Here is a 24,301-nt window from a genome sequence, read left to right as displayed (position 1 = left end):
AGGCAGCCTGGCTGAGTTTATCTGTAAGTCTTATAACAGGGTTGATTTCACTTTGGATTAGAAAATATGCTCCTGCTCAGTTCTCTGCCAATTTGTGGTGCAGAGAGATATCCATCCACCAGCTGTGGTTTATCCAATTACCAATCTTACTACTTGAGAAAGCACCTCAGCTGCATGAAAGCAGCCTCAATCAAATGTGTTAATAAGTAACTGGTTAGGTTTCTGGTATATTACAGCCTTTTATGCAAAATAAGCTATTATGTAGTTTGAAATAAGAAAAAAGACAAATTGCCATATTTGGGTTGTTTGGTTTTTGTTTTGTTTTGTTTTTTCACGGAAGTTTGTCATGAACCAGAATCCTATCCATTTATGCCAAAATCACTGCCTAAATTAACTAAAATCGTTCACCTTCCTGAATAGCTGCTAAAGACTGAAAGGAGTTGATAAAAGTCTCTGAAGTGCTCAGCTTTTAGATCTGAAACACCTGATCAACTTACTGTTATCAGATGAAAATCTGTGCGTAAACTTTTAAGAGGCTAAGATATAAGATAAAGTACTTCCTGCAATGTAGAGCATGTCTACAAATACATATTGCAGCTCGGCTCACAAACCATGACTTGATTGTTCCTTAGGTTCTAGTATTTATAAACTGAAATTTTTCCAATCTTGAAGTTGGAATTATGTTTCCAAATCATTTGTGGACCTTAGAAATGTCTTTCTAAGTGATCAGTTTCTGAAGAATAAAAAAATCATGACCCATCTTTGTAAAATGACAAATTAAAGAATAATGCACATTTCACATTGTCTCATGGTCCCATTAGGTACCTCAGGATGAATGGGGAGGATACCCAGCTGGTGGGAAAGATGAAGAGATCCCCTGCAGAAGAATGAGAAGTGGGAGCTATATTAAGGCCATGGGAGATGAAGAAAGTGGAGACTCTGATACTAGTCCCAAGACATCACCAAAATTAACGGTTCGACCAGAGTCATTATTAAAATCCATTGGACAAAGACCACTGGGAGATCATCAAAAGTAAGTTTCATGTGCCGTGTTGTACATCTTTCTGAACATTGCCATGACTTGGGTAATTTTTCTTTGTGTTTTAATGGTCAGCATCCCTGAGAAAATATGATGCTGTTGTTAAATATCTAACTTTTGTGTCTTTGTTTTAAATTAGCTACAGTTTCTTGTGATTATTGGATGAAAACCTGCCATGTTCCTCCATCCATATAACAAACCTGCTACTTCAGAAAGAGTTTTTTTATGTTTACTGAAGAAAATATATCCATTTTTATCAAAAGTTAAAAATTCTGAATTTTTCATTGTTATAAGGATTGTTTTATAAGTTTTTGTTATTTCATTGCTTTCTCTGAAATGGAAAATACACGCTCTTCTACACTAGGATCATAACAAATTTATAATTCTATCATATATTTGTCATCTTACACCTTTTTTATCAGTAAAAGGCTTTGTGTATCAGCTATGCTATATCATACTCCTTTAAAGACGTTGTGGTGGGGTTTGTTTGTTGGCTTTCTTTTTTCATTCTTACTGTTTACAATATGGTCTATTAAATAACTAAAGAAAATTTTAAAGCTACAGGAAAGTGTGTAGTTATATATGTTTCTCTCCCTTTTGTCTTTTCAGTATATCTTTTTTGTAAGTTCACTATACGTATATTTCTAAAGACATTTCCAAAGTGGTGGCCTGATTTCAAATCTACAGCTTCTATTAATTTGACTGGATGTTTCTCACAGCTTAGAAAATTGATCTTTTTGCCTGGGAGGAATACATAAAATGAAGAAATTAAGAGTGAAACCTTTGATTAAAGGTTGTTTATTGTTCTGTAGATAATACCATGTATAGTATGCCATAGGGACTCACCTTTTCATAAAATAAAACAAAACAAAAACCTCAGGAAAAAATTCTTTTGGCCTAATTAAATTGAACTATTTGGTTTGCAATCTGGAAGAAAACCATCAAGTTTCACTATTACTGAATTGAACAGTTTACAACTCTGTTGTTTCAAATGGCTTACCCTCACATCTCTGTAGCCTCAATTCAGATGTACAAAGATGTCTGTTCTATAAGCTGCTGTAAGATTTCTGAGAGACCGTGAAACAAGACTAACAGGTTTCTGCTCTCCCTTGGCAACTGAAATTCAGGCAAGATACCCTAAGGCATCTCAAAGAGTGCCAGAGACCTATGTTTAGGTAACTGAGCCAATTTCTGAATGTGAATCTGAAAGATTTGCTAGAATATTAGTTCCAGTGATGAAAATGTGGCCCATAACATAAGTATTGCTGGCAGACCTGTACCTGGCTAATTTCCAGTGATGAAGAGCCCTTACTGACAATGGGTGGAGGCAACATTTGAATTTTTTATATCCTCAGTCATCGTATCTGGGCTGAATTTTGGTTTTGAGGCATGCTGGTTACATTGGCTGGTTACATTGACTGGTTCAGGCTGAATATGTGAAAGTCCCTAGGAAACAAATGGTGGTTAATTTTCAGCTTGTGAGTGCTTGTCAGTGGGAGTTGAGGTCTTTCAGGATGAGGAGCCCATAATTTATCATCCGTGGTAGAGATGCGTGTTGTGAATTTTTCAGTCCTGTATTTTCTCATAAATAGTTCTGAAAGCTGTGGGTCCTGCAAAAGGGCAGTTATTCTTGTGGGATAAGATGTTCTAAGTGAAAGTGATCTAACATCTGCGGCTTGTTAAGAGTGACCCTTCTGAAGGAAACAGGATGAGAAGAGAAGAGATGGTCGACTTTCTCAGACTTCTACACATCAACCAGCTGTCTTCCTGATGGTAAATTAAACATTTCCAGAACACAGATCTGAGTACAGAAACCTGATCATGTACACTGAGAAGGTTTTGGAGTATTCCTGGGCAAACTTGTCGACTGGGTCTATTAGCACTGTCCCAAACAGCCAGGCTGTGTTTCCTGGGCATTGGCATAGGCCAGGGATCATTCCCAGAAGGCAGTTTGGAGCGTATATCATGTCCATTCTAGTACCACAAACTAAAATTTTTCTCAGAGGCAGTTCTAACTTTCCAAGTACTTAGACTGAATAAAACATATTCTTCTGCTCTGTTCTTTTTCGGCTATGGTTGGGCCTTCCACAGATGAACATAGATAACAGCACAAATTTTCCAGTGAGTGGCGGGTTGCCCTAGACTCCTACAGCTTCTAAACAGATACAGACAGCATCTAGACACAAGTATTCAAATAAAGACTGTTTCAAGAAAAAAAGTCTCTCAGAACTGTTAACTCCTGAAGGCAGATGGTTATTAGTAGGTCAATACCAAATGTATCTTCTGTCAATTTTCTATGTATTGCAAATACATGGCTCAAAATATAATTGATTAAAACATAGGTACAATGCTGATGCCGTATATTGACGCTGACAGCTGTGCCTTTTCATGGTCCCAAAGGATTTAATGGCAGTTACCACTAACAGTAGGCAGAAAAGGAGGAAGCTTTTTGTAATACTGTGAAATATTATTAGGGCTCTGTTGAGAATTTGTCACAAACACTGCACTAGGAATAATTGAGCAGCCAGGCTGCTCCTGGCAGATATCTTTTACATCCTCGGTTTTCCCTTAAACTGAGGGGCAGCACCTTGAATCTGCCAGTCTACCATGCATGTTTTTTTTCCAGTGAAATTCAGGCAGAAATCTGACAACTATTCTGGTTCTTGTATGTCTCTCTTGAAAAAAAAAGAAAAACCTGTAAATTTCAGCTGTCCTAAAGCAGTCAGAAAATGTCTTGTCTCACAGGAATACAAAGGGCTGATCCTAAACATGGTTTTCACTACCAGCCATCTCATCCCAGAGCATCTCTGTCTACCTGTCACTGTGGATACTTCTACATCTGGTGGATATCTATGAAGGATGTAGCAAGGAATGATGGTTATGGAGCCTTCCTTCCTCCTCCAGCATAGTTCAGTAATCCCATTGCATGCCGAGTATCCTTTGTACAACTGATTCCACTGCAGAGCCAGAAGCCAAGATTTTGAACAGCGTTCCTGCATGTATAGCAGGGCTCAATAGCATTTCTGGCATGTATTATGAGAAATTACATGATTCAAGATGTCAGCTGCATTAGCTGGCTTTTTAGCTTGTTTACCAGGATGGAGGGAGCTAATGCATAGAAATAAAATAGATATAAATAAATACTCTCTTAGTCTTCTGCTTGGGTGCCAGGATAGCTCAAAACTGAGGTCTGAGAGAATACCAGTAAACCTGTAATAAACACCAAATATTGGTAGCTGTGGCAGTAAGAAAGCATGTATTGGCTACCAAACATATGTAGGTGGGTTTCATAAGAAGAAGCCTAGTTTTCTGTCACTATCCTGATTAGGATAAAATGAAAATTAGAACAGCCTTCACTTAACCTACAGAAGACCTTTGACGTGTGTACATGTTTCTTCTCTGAGTTTTATCAGGCATCTTTTCAAGGAGTTTTTTTCCCATTTAAATTCTGCTTCTATTTTGATGGAAGTAAGCCCCTAGTTGTTTGGTTTGTGTTGCTCAAAGATTCAGGAAATTGAAGATTAAAAATTCATAAACAATAAAAATGCATGTTTGTATCTAAATACATAATTTTATTTAACAAGATGCAAACAGGTAAATGTAACTGATTTAACAGAAGCACTAAAATTCTGAAATCCTTTCTTTTGAGTTACTCCTGGAAAGGACTACATTTTACTCTGAGTGGGAATAAAAAAGTGCAAGGACTGCCACTGCTGGTTTATGCAGATGACAGAAGCAGGGCATGAGCCCATCCACTGCCACCTGATCACCACATCTGTTAAAATGCTCACACTGCCAGCATGGTCCCCAGCCTGCTCTCATCCTAGGCCACCTGGCTCTCTTCTAGGCAGTGCCCAGGCACATTTCAGGAATAATCTGATGGATGCAGACACCTTCTCTGTAGGATCAGAAAGTGTAACTTTCCAGGTCAGTTGGGCAAAGGGTCAGGTAATGAATCTAGCTTATTTCTGAGTATAGTTTATAGCCTTATTGACTCAAATTTAGCTGGATTCTTTTTACATTAAATGTGCCTAAATATCTAGATCACCCACTGAAAATAAATACATTTCAATTCTTTCTTTGTGGATGCTCTTTCAAAAGACTAAATAGTATGTTGCACTACTTTGTCCTATAACATTAAGTTGAAGGCCAGTGTAATTTATTATGATTATGTAATTGTGTTTGAGTGAAATATAATGTGATAAGGCTTGCTGTGGTGGAGACAGGACATATACTTGAACCTGCTTCCTTTCCAGCTTTCTGCTTTCCTGGAACAGTACCAGAAATCCCATTTATTGTGGAAATTATCTTGACTCCCAGTAGTTCCAAGAGAAAAAAAAAAAAAAGGACTTTTTTTTTTTTTTTTTGCATTATGATTAGCCATACAAAATCTTTCAGATGTCAGTTTTGGTATCCTCTGAACAAATACAGGCCTTCTGGAGGTGCAGTGCAAGCCATTTCAATTCAGTCCAGTTTTCTGCTGTGCTGTGATGCTACTGCAGATGGGGTTACATTGCGTTGGAAGGTAGCTTGCAGAAGGGAGTTGGTAGAAGGGAGGTAGTGTGCTGGTTGGTATATTCATTTACAGTAAAGGTCAAAACAGCTGAATGGTTTATGGAACCATTAGCTGAAAAAAAAGAGAATGTCTGTCCTAAGTAAGTTTTGTGCAATTCTGGAAAAGAGACTGCCCCACGTGATTTGTAAGGGTAACCTTCCAACCTAGTAAATGTAATTTCTCTGTATTTATGACAAACCCAAGCAAAGCTGAGAAATGGAAGCATCACAGACACTGAGATCCAGAAAGGAAAGCAGAAAAAAAAAACCAAGAATTTGGGACTATGTGATAGAAAACCAGTTCTATGACTGAAGATAATACTCCAGTTACTTGGTCCTTCTTCTTTTCAGGAAAAGTGTACTTAATATACCGATTATGTAATGAACAGGAGAGCACTGTAGAAATAGCAAGTCCCGTTTTCAGTGTCTCCTTTTTGAAGTGTTGCGAAAGACTGAAAACTGCCTAAGCATTTAGTCAAAAGGGAAAACTATAGCATTTAGCCCAAAGTAAATATACTCTGTTTGAAGATCATACTGGTATCACTCACACAAATGAATAGTTGTGCTGTGCTGAAGTTTTCCATTATGATCTGAAGTGACTCATGGGAAACTAGATACTGCAAATATGATGATGAAATAGGTTTAGTTACAATAAAATAAAAACAGTCACAGCAATGTGGACTTTTGCTTTGTGAACCTCTAATGGCAGACTTTACTGTGGCAGCTGGTAGCCCACACACCTTAAGCTGATGAGTGAGCAGGTAGGACAAAAATGTAGTGTTTCAATGAGGAGGAAAATCTGCTATCACACAGTATCACACTACCACAACACAGTACCACTAGTACTTTAATTTGTCTTGGCTATGTTCTCCACCTAACCCTCTGCCAGGTTTTGGCCTCCTATGGAAGAAAGCATCTCAAACTTGGAGTTGAGGTCACAGAGAAAGCCATGCCTCCCTCAGGTGTTTAGCAACCTTGCCCTGGATATTGTTAAAGCCCATAGCACACTTGCAGAGCACAATGCATGTCCATATTTCAGCTACCCTTCTTCACAGCCTACTAACTCAACACAAAACCCACTTTATCCAGTATTTTAAGCAAATATGCATAAGATAGTCCTGAAATGGTTGATATGTTTTCTGGTCTTATGGTAAACCAGACCAAATCAGTGATCTGAATTAAAAGTAACCTTTGCCTCCTCTTCCCTTTTTCAGAGTGAGATACTGAATCTTTTCGTGGCCATACTAACTTATGCTGACTTAGAGAATATCTTCACTATGTCCCAAGGCATGTCCACATGTTCACTTCTGCAGATTTTTATGGCAACAAAAATGTTGCCAAAGCACACAGCAAGGGAGTTAAACTGCAACAAGATGATGTGACAGCACTTAACTGCCAGAGCCCTTGGCTCAGCAGAAATCGTGGACTAGCACAAGCTCTTCTCATAGATGGGACATCTCCATTTTAAAAGGGGGAAAAAAAAAAAACAAAACAAAAGTAGCATTTGTAACCATTAGCACTAACCACAGCATACTTGCAACATGAGAAAGTGAAAAACTTAATGAGAAATTTGCAAGCACAGCATAAGACGAAACCTCTGTCTTTTCATTCGTCTTTGACCATGACAGTGGCAAGGCCATATTGTTAACTAATGGACAAATCTGTGGGTAGTTTTCCTAGAGAAATTCCACTTGGTAAGTACACAGACAGAAAGAAGTCTTGATACTGCAGGCTGTAGGTAAATGTGCACATGTGATGAATGAATGTGCTGCAAAAACATCACAGATTGAGAGTTTAAGCTCAGCTTCCTTGCTGGAGAAGTTAATGTCCTATTCCAATGCTATCCATTGCTGCACACCAGTGATGCAAGCTTCTTTTTAATTTTTAAAACTTCAACTTACCGTTAACTCTTCTTCTGCATTTTAAATTAGGAATGGATTTGAAGCCATTCCTGAGAAATATGTTCAATAGAAGAGATGGAAAAAATCACTAGAAAAGAAACCTTCATCTTTTATATGCTTTTTATTTATCTTTGTTTTTTTTCTTCAATCTTCTGACTCTAAAAAGCCTCATTACACACTTCATTAGTAGCTTTCTGAGGCCTTATAGTGTAGTAGCATCTACGCAGAGTCTCTGAGGGGTGAAATTGGAGATTTACTGAGGAGAGTTTGAGGGCTAATTGCAAAGCCTTATCAACTAATAATGCAATCAGTAGGCCACTGGCACAGTGATATTGTTCTCTGCTGCAGTCACTAAGATCTGGGTTAGATTAGTCCACAGGGTTAAGAGGAAATGTTGATGAAGGGCAGTTAGTCATCTGGCTACCTAGGAAGTATCTTTTACAGTGTCAGAAGAGTGTCCCCATCCTTTCTTCCTTTGCAGAATAATAGGAAACATTCTTAAGCAGTGTTAGGAACCTTGTCCTCTTAGAAGTAGCACAGTTTGAAACCTGGGGAGTAATAGACTCCAGATCCCCTGCCTCATTGTAGAAAATACCAGCTTCATGTTGTAGGGCTGAAATGTATTACCCTGGATTAGGGATTGAAGGGGGATCCTAAGGCTAACAAAGTGCAGTCTTCCCAAGAATAAAACAGGCTTTTGTCAGATAGGCACAATTATGTGATGGACTGCAGTGAAAATTCAGTAAGATTCAGGCCAGTCTCTCAACCACACATACTGAGATCCAAGAGAAATGTGTTTCTGGTTCTTATTCATTCTTGCTTTCAACAAACTTGTTAGTTTTAATTTGAAAGGATTTGAGAGGTGTGTTTCTCATTCATTTAGTTTTTAATAAAAAATATTTAATAAAAACTAAATGAGACTGTAAAGTATGTGTGTAGCAACACTTCTTCAGGCAAAGATTTGAAAATTAAGATACTTTGGTTAAAAAGCAGAAATCATGTATGTGTTTTCAGTTCTCATTCTACCCTTTTTTTTTTTCCCCCACAAATTACATAATCTCGTTAATATCTTCAACTTCTTCATGAAAAGATCATTTATTGGCTTTAATGGACTTACATGTATGTTTAAATTAAGCTCATGCTCAGATGCTTTACTGAGTCCTGATGGTCTATATTTGTTCCACCTAATTTGAGATTTTTTGCATATGTACATGTATATATACCGAAAGCAAATAAAAGGGGGGGAAAAAAAAAAAAGATAGCTTTCTGCACCAAATTATGAATCTTTGGATTCCATAATGGATTTAGGAACATACAGCAAATATCTGAGTTCTGCTTAGATCCTCAGATCCATTTAGTGAACCGCTGCAAGATGTTTAAATGCCTCTAATTTTTGCCATAACATCTGCCTGTTTTGTTGTTGCTGACCAATTTGCTGCCTACTCTCCAGGGCAAGCTCAAAATAGGATATTGGAACAAGACTTTTAGGATTAGCTACATGTGCACATCTGTCACTTCTTACAAACAACAGCTCTGAGGTTACATTTCCCACATCAGACTTTTTTCTTAGTACACGCACATCCTGCGTGATTTGGAGGACAGGCTTGATTGAGCCTACATCCTCTGTATCTTTGCAAGGAGCGATCAAACCACCAGACTGTTTAACTATTCTGGATGATTTCCTCTTATTCTCTTCTGCTTCATGTTGTACAAAATCCCTAAATACTTACTGACGAGAGAGATTTTGTCCTAGCAGTGATTAATAGGCATTTCACAAGGACAAAAACAGCAGCCACCACCTCTTTCCTAACACATTCCTGCAACAAATCAAATATGGAATATCTTTCAGGCACCTTTTTAAAAAAATGTTATGAGTCAATGGTGAAATATATATTTATTTTGGCCCAAATTCTCATATCTATCAGTGATCAAAGAGAACTCCAGTCTGGCAAAGATTAGAAAATAAGTCTTTGCTACAGAAAAATTCACCAGATCTATGAGTACTTTCTTTTTTTTTTTTTTCAGAGCCACCATACTAACTGTGCTATTCCAAAGGGAGAATCAGATTTAATGTCTATGCTCTCCAATGGGCTGCATGCAGGCACATCTGTGCCCCTTTGCAGAGCTCTGTTGACTTCAGCAGGGATCCACAGAGACACAGTATGACTTGCAGCTGCTGTACAATGGCACTGCTCACTAAGCTTAATCATTAGATTCTGGTCAATGAGTTGTTTCATTTACCTAAAAAGACGTAGTTAAGATAGATCCAGATAGAGAAATGAATATCCATTGAAATGCAAATCCTTCAATCAAGCAGGTTTTGATAACTAATGCTACCTTGCTAATCCTACTACAACCCTTTTAGGTGCCCAAGATGAATTCTTTTACAAATTTTATCTTTTGTCCCAGAATTATACTTCTGTATTGAATATGCTGATTTAAACAGAAGTGATTGTACGTTCTTGAATGTTCCCATTCATTCTCATATTTTTGGACAAATGCAGGCATGATCATGAAAAGAAAAAGGTATGATTTTAGATTATTACAATTCCAAAAATTAATTTGATGGAAAATGGACTTTCTTTATATCTGATTCTTTCTTAATAAACCTGATAGACCCAGTCAGACTCAGAAGGTGACTTTCTTGCTGCAACTTTCAGAGGCCTAGGAAGATTTAATTCACATTTTGTACATTCTTGACTCAGGGTACACTGATGGCTGAACATCTGACAGACAACAAGTACTCTGGGGGCTGATCGCTATTTTGAATGTGAGTAGATCAAGAAATGACCTTGGCAAGTGTATGACATTTGCTGCATTGCTGGCAACATGTTCATACTTTTTTAAGCAAAGGTATTAGGTTTATAACAAGTATATTATATCAAGTATATTATATCAATCACTTGTTATAAAATACAGATAGTAAAAAAAAAAAAAAAAAGCAGCAATGTGACGGAAATTCCTTTCCCAGGAACCATATGCCCCATGTCCCCACTAGGGCTGTATTGACTGCCAAGTGCTTTTTCTCAGGCAGAAGTTAGGGGGGTTCTTTGTTTTGTTTTGACCCTGAGTTAGCTATAAGCTGTAAAACTATGTCAGCCTCTAAATATGGCATTTCAAGGTGTCCTAAAAGTGAAACCTTGTTGTTTTATTGTCAAACATACCTTTTAATCAAATGACAAAAAGATGCAGTGGCTGCATAAATTATGGAACAGTGTTGTGCATTGTAATTCTAGCTTACAGTATTACTTGTCATATAGCAATGAGACTTCAGGAAAGATGCTACAAACCGTCCTGGGTATTCATCAGCATCAGAACTCAGTAATGACAAATCATGGGATGAGTACTGCACGAAGTGATAGACTTCGAGTGGTACAAGGTGCTATAGTACAGATCACAGTGGGAATGCCCCAAATCCCCCTGCACCATATGCTGAAGTCATTGGACTGCTTCAGGCACTGTCCATGGTTATATGACCTTTCTAAAAGTTATATAAATCAATGGAATGTAGGAAAAAAACCCAAACCAAAACAAACAAGGTTAGCTGTTTACTGGCTATAAAGTAAAGAAAGCATCTTACTCCTTTTAAAAATGCACAGCTAATAGAGGAGGAAATCGGTGGCTAAATAATAGATGGCTACAGAAAAGAAAATAAGAGTCCTTCTCTTATCATTAGTCAGTGCTTGATTGCAGCTATTGGATTAGCTTACATGATTGTTCCTTTCATTAAAACATGTTCTAAATAGCTCTCTAGTTCTACAAGTCTTCTGTTACAATGGCATAAGTAGGGAAAAGATCAGGAGATGAAGATGTGCTCTTCCCTCTCCTGAAATCTCTTGACAAACATTACTGAATTCTTTCTGGTTACAACATAAATAAACTTCCTCCTGCATTTTTATTGCACTGAGTTCTGTTAAGGATTGATACAAGACATGTCAAAACAGTTAGTTTGTACATGAAAGAGAAGAATTTGTGGGTTTATGGAAGCTAATGTCCTCAGTGAGAGAGCAGGATTAGACGGCTGTAGCAGGGGTGAGCTGGACTCTGCTGACAGAGATGTTAAGGGTACTTTTGTAATCTGCAGAGGACAGAAGTAGGAGAAGTGGCTCAATTCTGGCTTCTGTGAGTGTGTTTTGGGAGATCTTGAGCAGGACAGCTGTGAGCTAGGTATTAGGATTCTAGGGAGCAGTAGGGATTAGGATCTGAGCTGGAAGGTTACTACATGGGTTTGCTTCATTCTCAAATGTTTCTTTGTGCTTTGAGCCTTGCTTACAGCTAAGATGCTTCTCATTAAATTGATGACCTGTTCCTAGCTGCCCTGGAATTCCTCTGAAGCCAATGGAAAAGGGAAAACAACCCTTGAGAGTGAAAAAGCTTTTAAAGGGGAATCCATGTCTACAATCTTGTCTTTTTGGAAAAGCAACTGAGGAAAGAGCTGTCATACTAATTTAATATTTTCTATTAGTCTCATCTTCTTCTTTTTCCATAGTCCTGAACTTTAGAGTAACCTCCTTGATGTTAATGTGTGTATTTGTTTTGTGGTCCTGGAGATGAACTGTCAGGGCATCTCATTTACTCATGTTTCTTTTGCCCTTCTTCAGTGATCCTCTGGAATATAAGATAATCTACTACAGAGGATAAAAGAAAATAATTTTATCAAAGTGATAGTGCTGTGGTGTTTTGGGAATGAAGGCCAAAGCTTATAGATAGAACGGATGTCATTAAAAAGCCAGCATTTACCAGTGTCGTGTGGTGAGTGTTTCATAGCGCTGATGACAAAGAAAGTTCCAACAACAGATAGTGACATGTGAGACCAATGTTCCCATGTAACTTTTGGTTCTTTGGTGTTTTGGTTCTGGATCATGTTTATAGCAAAGTCATCATTTTTACCATGCATTGATATGTTTATCCTAGAAGAGAAATTTGAGTGTAGATCTTAGAAATGAAATCCAATCATTTCTTTTGACCAGGAAAATTTCAAAGTATTAATCAAATGGATATGAAATTCCTTTTGCAGCCTAATATATGTAACACTTATTTTGCTACAGTCTTATAAATCAATTGCTCTTCTCTGTTAAGTGAAAAATTATTTAACTATCAGGGAATGTCCAAACTCATCCATCAAAACTCTGCAGCTTAGCAGCACCATAGAATACTGGGCTTCTTTCCCTAAGAAATTATTGCTGTAGACATTGTTGATTGCATTTAACGATAGCAATTCCTCACAAGAAACTGGAATGTGCATAATGAAATACTAGGTTGCTGAGCATTACTTAGCAAAGGAGACAGTTATCAGGAGCCAGTTTAAATTAATTAATTATTAAATATTTTAGAAAATTATTGCTTCCATCTTTTCTTAATGTGGCCCACGTTTTAATGAAGAAACCTCAAACATCTCTTTCACAAGACTGTTCCTGAACTCAGAATCCCAGATTTTGCCACCTAATGACAAGCAGAAGGTCCAGAGGGAACTCATCTAACTGTTTTAAAAAATGCTAAATTAACAATACCAGGCAGATTTGGTAAAGCATATGCAAAAATCAGAATAACACAAAGAAGGTGATAAACATCAGCCTGCTGCCTATACAGGAAGGGAGGTTTATTTATATCCAGCAACAAAATATACATAGGAAGGCTCTACACCACTTCAACTGTCCTATTATATTTGTCTTCATATCTGTGGGAACAAAAAAAAAGAAAGTGCTGCTACAGTTCCTGTTTTCATCACCTAAAACCAAATTAGAACCACTATCAGCTATCTTAATCTGCAAATCACTTCCACTGTAATGAGTTAATTAACCTCTGATCACATGCCTGCATCAATCTCATGCATTTTCATTTTGGTTTTAGCAGTTACAGCATAGTTTCACCATAGTTTACCTCCATCATGAAGTTACAGAGGTATTCCATAGAAGTCACTGAATAAAGACAGGAACAAAAAAAAATAGTTTATTCTCCATGGAAATTTCTGAAGAATTAGAAAAAAGAAAAAAAAAAGCCTTTCTTTCACCAAGATGAAAACAAAACCTATCCTTTTTCACTGAAAAGGGCAGCCTGTCTTAGAGGAGCAGATAACTCAGCCATTACCAAATGCCCTGTGGAAGCATGGCTATGTCTATGTTGACCCTGAGATGGCTAAGTCAGGGAGAACACATGGAAGTGCTTGAGAACTGATCTCCCAAGTATAAGGTCAGAAAGATCTAATAAACTTGTATGCTCTTGCAGCTGGTGATTTGAGGGGCCCTTGGGTCATCACATGTCCAACATCAAAGGACATGGCCACACAGGGAGCTGGAGCTAAACACTATTTGCTTCTCAAAGCCATGATTAAAGGTCTGAGATTCCTCACCAAGTGCTCCTCAGGGACTGAATCCAAAATCAGGTTTTGTTCAGTTACTGAGGGAACCTGAGTCCTCCTTCAAGCATCAGCCTACAGTCATGCCCAGTGTTTGGTAAGACGAAATAAGGTCTAAGAAACAAGGTCCTGGTTTGTGCCTCATTTTGCACTGGGAGTTGAACCTGTGCTTTCTCATTCATTGAGTGGCCTGGTCCTTCCAGAGAGGAAGCTTCCCCTTTCACAGGGAAATTTCTGACAGCCCGGATGTGTCACAGCCACTGCTGGGCTGAGTAACTCTGCCAGCTCAGCGTGAAATAACTCTGGTGCCAGTGTTGACAGATGTTCAACTGTCACAAATGTATTGTTCCCAGAAAGTGTGGTTTTGTTAAAGTTATCTTTAGGGAATAAATATTAAAACTGCCTTTTTACCACATGCAACCTGGCATTATCTGAAACATTAATAAATTTATGCACTGATGTCTAGAGATGACTGTCACATGACTACTAAAATCTGATTTTCAGAGGTTCTCAGAACTCTGGTAAACCTTGGTTGTGACCTTCATTTTTTTTTTATTTTGTATTCAATGCAATGTATCTCTTTGACTTACTTATTTTCCTGGAATTATGGATAATGTCAATATATTGAACATAAACTACGAACGCTATTATACCCTTGTAGCGAAAGCACACTGAAAGGGTCTCAGTGTGTTAAGGTCTGTCTTCCAAACTGGGAGATGTGCTGTAAGGAAAGTGTTTCTAGAGCTTTGTGTGGTTGCTCTGAGTACCTTATTAATCTTTTGCTTTTTTTTTTTTTTTAGCTGAACATGGGAGATTTTGATCTTTTGTAAAAATATTTCAGTCCTTTGAAGATAAAAGGTCTCTTGATGCCTAACACCCTGATGAAAAACAGATGACAAGTAGCAGATTTTGTCTATGAAGAAAGATTTTTAGTTACTTTGGTTTGCGCCTTAGCTCTGCTTCTTGTTGCTGTTTGACCTAGACATTCTCTTTTAGGAAAGTTCGACATTAATAGCCAGGAGGATTAATGATGTTTAAATACAGTGAACACTTAAAATTTCAATCATCTGGGTAGCAGATCTGCAGATAGATTCTCTGCCTGTGCTAAGGTGTTTCACTACAACAGATGCTTTATAGACAGAGAGATTTGGACCCTGGGGAATGGATTTGTTAAGTCTCATACAAATGGCTGTCTTTAGTATCCTGATTGATTCCATCTGTAGTTTTACACCCTTTCCTTTTTTTTTTTTTTTTTCCTCTTTCCTTTGTAGTCAGAGCTACCTTCAAACTGCAAGTGACGTGCCTGGGGGTCACAACCTGGATCCCTCTGCAAACTACAATTCCCCAAAGTTTCGCTCAAGGAATCAGAGCTATATGAGAGCAGTGAGCACACTCAGTCAGGCCAGCTGTGTTAGTCAGGTGGGAAATTCTTGTTATAACTTTTCTTATAGGTTAATTGCAGATGCAAGAGTTGTTACTAGTGGGTGGTTTTAGTTGTTGGGCTTTCTTTAATTAATACCTAACTGAGGATGCAAATTGCCAAAGTAATTCAGTTCTAAGGAATGCAGCCCTTGTGCAAAATTTCAAGGGAAATACTGAATGCTAGAAGCAAATGGGCACTATCACACACAATATTTTTCATATATTTTCATTTAAAAAATAAATACTGTTATTTTCATTTTCAGCCTATATTAAATATTTAAATCTTAAGAAGTCTCAGACTGAGCATAAGAGGCACACTCCTACAATACTTACCCTCTGAAAATACCTACTCTCATTTCAGTAAATGTGGGTTGCCAGGTTAAGATATAGATGGAAATAATTATGTTCCAAAGGAGCAGTGATTCATTTCTAAACTCAATCCCTCACTCTTCTTAAATGAAAGAATAGTCCCATCAATTATTCAATGTATGGGGACTTCTGAAAAGAGACATTTTTCCACCCTGTTGATTTTATGTTGCTTAGTTAGTACTAATTCATGTTCAAGTGAGATATGAATCAGGCCTGAAGTGCAAGCAGCCTTATGGAGTATGTTCATATTCTGCTTAGCGGAGGACTTTACATAAAATTTCCACTGTTTCTAATGTTCATTGGTCCTACCATTTCTTTCCTGTGTTACTTCATGACAGGTGGGCCCTGCTCTCATCTCAGACGTGTTACTTCATTTTAATTTGACCATTTAGTGAGACATTAAAGGGTTTAGTAGCTAATTATGCAAAATGGTTACCTTAAAAAAAGTCTTTTTTTAAGAAATTTTAGATTAATTCACATTCAGTTTGTACTGCATGGCTATTCAGGCCTGGATTCAACTCATCTGACTTGAGGCTTTTAACTGAGGCAGCGACTAAAGCTTCCTCTGTAGTTAATGGAGTGAAAGACTTTCTTCCAGGGCAACACACTTCCCGAGCGGGCTGACAGCCCTCTGAAAATGCTTGTCTCCACTGACTGTAGAGAGTTGGGAGGGACTAGTCACCTGACTGATTCTTTTCAGTCAGATTCCTTAACTTACGTGAGATAAATCTAAATATAATCTTGCATAGCACACATCAGAATTACACAGTAATTCATTTTCCAAACCTTTCATTATTTTACAGAGCTCCTTTGTGAAACCTGCCCCCATCATTCTCATGCCTTGGTTTTCATTACTCTGGTTTGGTTATTTTTTATCTTTATTACACTCTGGTTTTGAGAAAGTTTAACAAGAATTAGATCCTACATTCAAAGTGGTGCTGTTGGCTGTCATGAAACAATGCTGTAATACAGAACTATTCTAACATATTCTGCCTCTTTGACCATGGCTGTGCATGGATATGTTCACTGAGATGTCCATAATGACTAATGGGTTTCAGCAGCGGTTAAAATTCTTCATTCCTGTGTGCATTACCTGGAAAAATGTCCACCATAGATTTCATTTGCAGGTAGATTGCTCAATTGGCCAGATTAACTAAACCTGCTGAATATAGTTCCTTTCCTTTCCAGTCTTCACTAACCTGCATAATTTTATGTCAATCACATGCTTCTCACCTCACAGTCCAGCTATTTCCAGACCAGTAATAAATTATTTAATAGATACTACACAAAGTAACTGGATTAAAAAACAAAAACAACAACAACAAAAAAAGTTCTGAACCTTTACTGTTTCCTATTCTTTTTCCATGATGCCATTGTTTTCTTGTCCCACATAATAGCAGTTTGTATAATTTGTGGTATTTTTAATGCCTTTTTTTTGGTGAGATCTTTTTTCACTCTTGACTAAGGGTATAGTCGAGAAAGATACTGGGTTCCATGTATATATTTTAATTTAAGTTTTAAAACTTTGATTTTTCTGTTGTCAATGACCTTAGTTTGAAAGAAGTGGTTAAGACTTAAATTGTTTATGGACTAAATTGCCATAAATTCCCTGATCAATGATGTATGCACAGTATTTCAGAGTAAGATTTTTTTTTTCCTAATCTTTTCAAGATTGCATTAGTCTACTTAACTTTATTAGAAGCAAATTTTATGAAGGGTAATGTAATTCCTTTCAGGAGATGTAGTAGCCAAAATGTCTTACATGAAATTAAAATATCAGTTATTCATTATCATCAGAAGTTCCATATGAAATTTCCATTTACTTAATCAAGATCCTCAAATGTTTGAAACATTCGCATTCACTGTTTCCATAATGAATAATGTTCTAGAAACAGTAATAATGAAAAATGCACTTAGCACTTAGCAGCTGTTTAGAAAAGGTAATATCAACTGGATGTGCTGTTTAGTGATGCTACAAATTTAACTTGGTATTTATAGTGATTCTGATTTCCAGCACTCTCCTTTTTAAAAACAAAAATGTCATCAGGAGGTCCTGCATTTGTCTCTCCAGTGTTAAACTTCCTATTTGATTTTGGATTGTCATAATTTTGAATTATTCTAGTACATTTATAAGTAGCTAGGCCTGACTTCAAAGAACTTGTTAAAAAAACTTAGGTAGAATTTAGGCACTCATCTTCAAAACTGCAATATACAGTTCCCTATTGAGAGGTTCCCTAAACCTGGCCAGCCTGCCTAAACACTGTTTATCATAAAAGCTACCTAAAAATGTACAGTTTTGCATCATGGCCAGCCTGCAGGCAGTACCAGCAGGTAGATGCAGTCTCCTGCCCAAGCCCTGCAGGGAGCTGGAGAGGAATGCTGAAATCCCACAGGGGGCTGACCTGGTAGGTGATGCAGGTAGGCACATGCAGGGTGCTCTGACAGGCTGGGATCCTCAGCACGCCTGGTGACACAAGTGTCAGGCTTAAAATAATGATGCTAAAGAAAAAGTAGCAGTAGTGTCTGCATTTTGTTCTCCCATGGTAGTTGAATGGCTAACCCAGGTAACCAGGAAATGAGGTAGGTTTAGGGCCATTCTCAGCTGAAGCATTATTTTCTCATTTGACCACTTTTCACTCTATTTCACACAATAGCTCTTTATTCACTGGACACAAGTCTAGAGGCAGTATTTCTGAAACCTTTCAGAAGCATCACCTCCTCTGAGCTTACATGTTTTTGACTATGAGATCCTTCCTTGAGCCCCTTTATAGTGAGAGGAAGATAACCTGTCACACAGGCTAAATGTCCACATGAGCAGTAACTTTGCTGATAAGTGAGGAAGCCAGGCAATCCACCCTCACCTTTTGAGGCTTATATTAGTATAGCTGATTTCTGTTCTCCTGTCTTGGCAGAACATGGATTTCTATCAGCACAGAGTGATCCTGTTGATTCCCATTAAATCATGCATTTACAATCCTCTGGATATGCCAAAAAATATTAAACATAAAATCAATTTTATGGCATATGTGATGTACTTACTATATACATATAAACAGCTGATATAAGTTAAAAAAATGTGAATGTGATCAGAAGGGATTACTACATTTTAACTATTTGCTAAAACAGTTCTTCATCAATGTACAGGTGTCCATTTGAGATGTTGAGGCCGTGATGATCACAAAAAAGCAAGTCAAAAATCAAATGCATTGTTGTTGTTTATTCAGATGAGTGAAGCAGAGGTTAATGGGCAATTTGAATCGGTGTGTGAATCAGTGTTTAGTGAAGTTGAAGCTCAGGCAATGGATGCCCTTGACCTCCCTGGATGTTTCCGAACAAGAAGCCACAGTTACTTGCGTGCCATTCAGGCAGGCTATTCCCAAGATGATGAATGTATACCTGCGATGGCATCTTCCAACATCACCTCAACTATCAGGTCAACCACAGGTAAGCAAATTACACTGACCCAATGTTCTGCATGTAAAAATATGTCTTCTTGTGTTGTAAAGGGATGTTTGACACCAGAAACAATTTCCCTGTGTAGTGATAATTTTGACACCAGTATTCTTACATTTGTAACATGCTGTTGTGGCTACAGCCTAAAATAAGCTCCCTCTGGGGAGAACCCTGTAAACATAATATAATGACATGGAATTTTGACCTCCATTTTCCATACAGACAGTTACCCAGATGCAACTATAAAAATGCAAGTTCAAATGATATCATTTAGCTATTATCAGACCTTTAAGTATTTTTATCTCTCAAGTAATTAATCTTCTAAAGGAGACCAGTTGCACTGATTTTAATTTAGGCCCTTAAAGTAACAAAAAAGAGAAGCAAGATTTTAAATATTTGCTCTAAATACTTACAGGCAATTAACTACGCAGGTAATTAGCTACTCACTCTTAGAAAAGGTCTAACCAGTTTTATCAATGCTCTGAATCATAAACTTTATGGAACGCTTTACACATCAGCTATTATTCATCAGTAACCATTATTCATTGTTGTACGATTCACTGTTAGGGTCTTCTAAAATTTTTGAAGCAACTTTATTTCTCTTGTGAGTTGTTTAATAAAGGTAATAACTTTATGCATTTTAGAATATTAGCATTTAGTCTTGGTAGAGAAAATATTGCACACATAGCAATTAAATAATTAAAACGATATCTATAAGAAATACATATTCTTTCTTAAGTGATCCAAATTCACTTTTATGTCTCCAAATACATTAATGTCAGCTCCTAATGATGATATTTTCCTTGCCACATACTATGAAATTGCAGTGCAGGCTACCCATCTGCAAAAGGTAAAAATAGAGCTCAAGGTGTATCATGCGAAAATACTTTTTAAGTTATTTGCTTGACATATCTGTTGTATGATAGATCAGTGGGAGATTATAAAGCAAGTAAGCTGAGGTTGAATAACATAAATTTGCATTTCAGAAGTAACATAAAATGTTATTTTATCTCAAGCATAGGATTTTAATTGCTGTATATAACTTTGTGTAAAATCAGAAGTTGTGGCTTACAGTGCCACCTCTAGGGAAACTTTGTTTAATTGAGATGCTGTCATGATACAAAATGAGATTTTATTGCTACCCCAGAGACTAATTTTCATCTCTGTCATATGTCTGTGTGATTATTAAGAAGTAACCTTCCATGGCAAAAGACACAACTAAATATCTATTTTGGTGTCTGACTCCAGATACTGAACTGGAATACTTTCAGAATTACTTTGGTTACCAAGTTAATTGGTTTTAACCTATGCTGTTTTGAGTTTATATGCTAGATAAGCCTAAAATTCTTGCTGAAAGGAATTTATTTTATTTTCTCCAGGACAAAAAACCGCTGAATAATAGAATATGTTTGGGAAAACAACCAGATTAGGCAGTAAATATGTTTGCAGCCCAGTGTTTTCATACCTATGAGAAATGATTCACATTGATTAGTGGTCTGCTGGTTAAATACTGTGGTTTTGAAAACCAGCCTTCGTTTCATGGCTTCTCCCACATCTTGGGAATGGTTTATCAGATCGATTTTCTTGCCCAAATATGTAATGTTTCTGCTTTGTTGTGGTGAGGTGATATTGACATTCTGGAGAAAAAAAGGATGATGTGAGATATTTTCCTGAGCCAAAACCGTTTCCAAGCCTGTGCACTGTATGCAGTCCTGAGTGTGGTTATGTATTCAAAATAATACCTCTGTATGACTAAGCAAGTTTGACCTCAGCTTCTATGTAAGACAAATATTCAAATTAGAAATATTTATTTGATTTACAGGAAGAGTAAGGATTCTGTGGTTCATTCTTAGTTAAAAATTTCAGTTGCCAAATAAGTTCTTCTTTTTAAAGCCCCAGGTGCAGTTCTTCCATATTTGTCTCTTCAGGCCCTGTCCCTGTGGAGGGAGATGCTTCCTTTGCTATCATTGCTATAACTCAGAAAACTCTTACTTCTCCAGCCTTGCCTGAAAATTGCAAAAGAAATAGTTACCTGAAACGTGGAAATGGTGTTGGCAGATATTTGACATTTATGTGGGCTTCATTCAAATAAATGTCAAAAAGGTCGAAGTTTCACATCAGCATTCATTTACAATTCAGACTTTTGAATTCCTAGGAAAATTACATTGATTCCTTTTTGGCTTCTGATGTAACAAACTCTTCTTGGAAAAGAAACTAAGGCAATTGCTTAGAATATTAACAGGCATTGCCATTTAATGATTACTTGAATTTTTAGTGATATAGGTCATGACTGCCTCTTATCAATGTTGTAAAGCAAATCATAACACACAGGCTTAGCTAAAAAATTAATTCATATTAAAAAAATCTAAAACAAAAAAAAATAGTATTTGATCTATGAATTCAATTACAAAATTATGGAATAATATAGCTTGCAGTTTCCTAAAATGTCCCTAGATGCATTAACAACTTGTAGAAGGTAGTAAGGTTGCATATCATGAACATTATGTGAGACATTATTAATAGTCTCTGTTAACAGGCTTTTCTGGTAGATGGAACAAGAACTACCAGGAGCTAGCTCTTCTTAAATGTGTACAAATTTACAGAGAGAGACGATGGTCCATTGGTAATATCTATGGTACTAATGAACACATTACTTTTGCACCGACCCATGTAGTTTAATAATTTGTGGAAACAAACTTTTCCACCTCTGATGGAGACTGTATGATAAGACACAAAGCACTATCTGTTGCTTCAGATATAAATGAATGAGAGAAGTTACAATGCAGAGGAGGCAGTCAGCATAGCTGGCACACTGTAAGCTGGATCTGGACTCTGTGTGACCCCCGCTAAGACTCATATTTCATTGTGGTTAGGGCTTTTCTAGCCATTCCACTTCATTTTGTAAAGAGAGAATAAACCCAGTGAAAAATACTTTGTGTTAAAAGCCCTGAATGACAGCACATGCTTTCTGTTGCTGAACTGTATCCCGTTGCAGCTGTCAGATGCACAGCTGAGAAAATACAGCTCCAGCTGCTGCTGCCTCCCACCTCGTCCCTCTATCACAGACAACATGTAATTTCCTGAATAGGAAGTCACAGAGCGCAGTAGTCATCCTAACTACTATTGTCTTATGTCTTTGCTACTCTTGCAACAGTGGTTCACTTTTCAGGAAGAGTTCATAAAATCTGGGTCACTTTTCCGGGTAGTTCCAGCTTAGTTCCCTATTGTCTAAGCCTATCTACATGTATATATGTTGTACTGTCAGCTTGGAAGTCTCCTTCCTTGTAACATCTGGGTAGTGCAGCAGACCACTGTGGGAGGTACACAAGCTACCCGAGGTATCAGACTGTGCCACCACCAGCTCAGTGTGTAGTGAGCCCTGGCTCTGTAGTCCTGCTGGGAAACAGAGGGCACTAGGCTGGGAGCAGTGCTGCAGTAACATGTTACCCCGCCTGCAACACCTAGCTTGTTTTATTGAAAAGTAAATCAATCACCTTGGTACAACTCTGGATTGTACTATGAAGATATAACCAATGAGGAGGTCTGGAAGATATTAACAAACAACTCTACCCCTTTTTTCACCTTCACCTGAGAACATAATTTTTTTTTTTTTTGTAACATGTCCTGTCTGTAGAAAGAGTCTTGTGTATGACTTACTCCATATGTTATAGAGAATTTCAGATTGTTTCCTCTTGTTTTTTTCTTGCTAATGTTGTTTGGTTTTACCCTGAATGCAGAAATACTTGCAATGGTACTGGAGGTAGCAGTTAGGATTGTCTGTTGTGAATCAGAAGAACATGCTAAAACCCCTTGTCTGAGACAGAGAATCATTTGGTATTTGTATATTTGGCCATCCAGGATAGCCTGAGCACCAGGTTATCTATTTAGATGTGGGAGGCACACTCAGTTTCTTCTGATGGCATTAGTATACATTGTATAAAAACACTTTTGCCTATATTGTGAGAGATACTGCTGCTTTAGCCTGCTGCTCAGGATACTCAGCCATCAGGTGGAATATCTGAGCAGTGAACATTTGAAGCAGCTAAAGCAGAAAAGACTAAAAATCCAATAAGGATGAACTGAAGCACTCCAGCCATTGGTACTGAGTCCTTCTCCAGCAACAAGCACTGGGTAGCCTCAGTTAAGGTCTTCAGCTTTCAGGCTGATTGATAAATTAAAGGGCACAACATTTTCAGTTTCTTAAAAATTCACATTTTCCTCTAACCCAAGTATTTTGGCTACAACTGTATTTTTTGATGAATGGGTCAATGATAGAAAAAATACGCCTAACTATGGACTTTAGCAAAGTGAGGTTTGGGTCACAGTACATAAAGACTTCCTGGATTTCTGTCCTATGTTAAGTGTCAGTTCAAAGGATATAGTTACTATCCTTAAGTGGTCAGTATGTTCATCATTACGACTTTGTTTTTCTAGAAAATGTAGCATACTGCAAACCTGTCAGATCAGTTGTATACGCACCTCCTTTTACCTAATTCATAGTAGGTGGCTCTACTAAACACACTCTTACTAAAGAGTCCACTGGAAAACACGAGTCTTTTGCCCACTTTACTTTTCTCAGCCAGTGAGACTCTGCTTGGCAATGAGTAAACTTCAGAGAATTCCACGCTTACTGAGCTATTGAGCACTGATTCCAAAATCAATTAATTCAAACAAGGTCACATTGCATGAGGGAGTTTTCAATTACAGCTCATACAATTACTCAGAATGCCTGAGGAATTGCAGGTTTCCTTTCTCCTGACTTAAAGCTATTTTTGGCTTTCCATTTTTGAAATATGGGGCTACATAGGGTGAATTTTTAGAGCACATGTTTGATATTTACCCACAAAACCCTCCTTGACAATAAATAGATTACATGGTCATGTACCTACAAACATAAAGGCATAAGAATATAGTATTTCATTGAGAAGTTGTACTGTTCCATGGCACAGCTACCCCTGCAGACTGATTCTGGTTGCTATCTATCTGAACACTAATGACAGTAGGTATTCTTTTGGGGTTTGTTATTAGGTTCAGGTTTTTTTTCAAACATATGAAGTGCCAAGGGAAGGAAAAAGTTTAAGTCATCATGCTACTACATATGTTGCTATTGGAGTTCAGTGAATTTCAGTGAAGGGTCACTAAGAAGAAAGGCCACTAAGAGGAAAGGTCTTGAGCTTCTCTCCCATGAGAAAAGGATAACATAACTGA

The 24,301-nt window shown here is 37.5% G+C and overlaps 1 protein-coding gene across 25 annotated transcripts in view; it reads left to right on the top strand.

Moving 5' to 3' along the window:
- DLGAP2 (DLG associated protein 2) overlaps window positions 1-24,301 on the top strand; it is a 463,247-nt gene that overhangs the window by 394,674 nt on the left and 44,272 nt on the right. For all 25 annotated transcript variants that reach the window (XM_061460679.1, XM_061460699.1, XM_061460675.1 and 22 more), the window contains 3 exons: window positions 822-1,033; window positions 15,121-15,268; window positions 18,865-19,084. In XM_061460679.1, the coding sequence (XP_061316663.1) occupies window positions 822-1,033; window positions 15,121-15,268; window positions 18,865-19,084 (580 nt within the window). The remainder of the gene's footprint in view (window positions 1-821; window positions 1,034-15,120; window positions 15,269-18,864; window positions 19,085-24,301) is intronic.

The sequence above is a fragment of the Pezoporus flaviventris genome, unplaced genomic scaffold (genome assembly GCF_033815535.1).
Source record: "Pezoporus flaviventris isolate CSIRO_AGI_PZ_B2104156 unplaced genomic scaffold, CSIRO_AGI_Pfla_v1 ptg000031l, whole genome shotgun sequence".
In the NCBI taxonomy this organism is placed as follows: domain Eukaryota; kingdom Metazoa; phylum Chordata; class Aves; order Psittaciformes; family Psittacidae; genus Pezoporus; species Pezoporus flaviventris.
The sequence above is the reverse complement of the archived record's forward strand: the minus strand, read 5'-3'. Positions and strand labels throughout refer to the sequence as shown.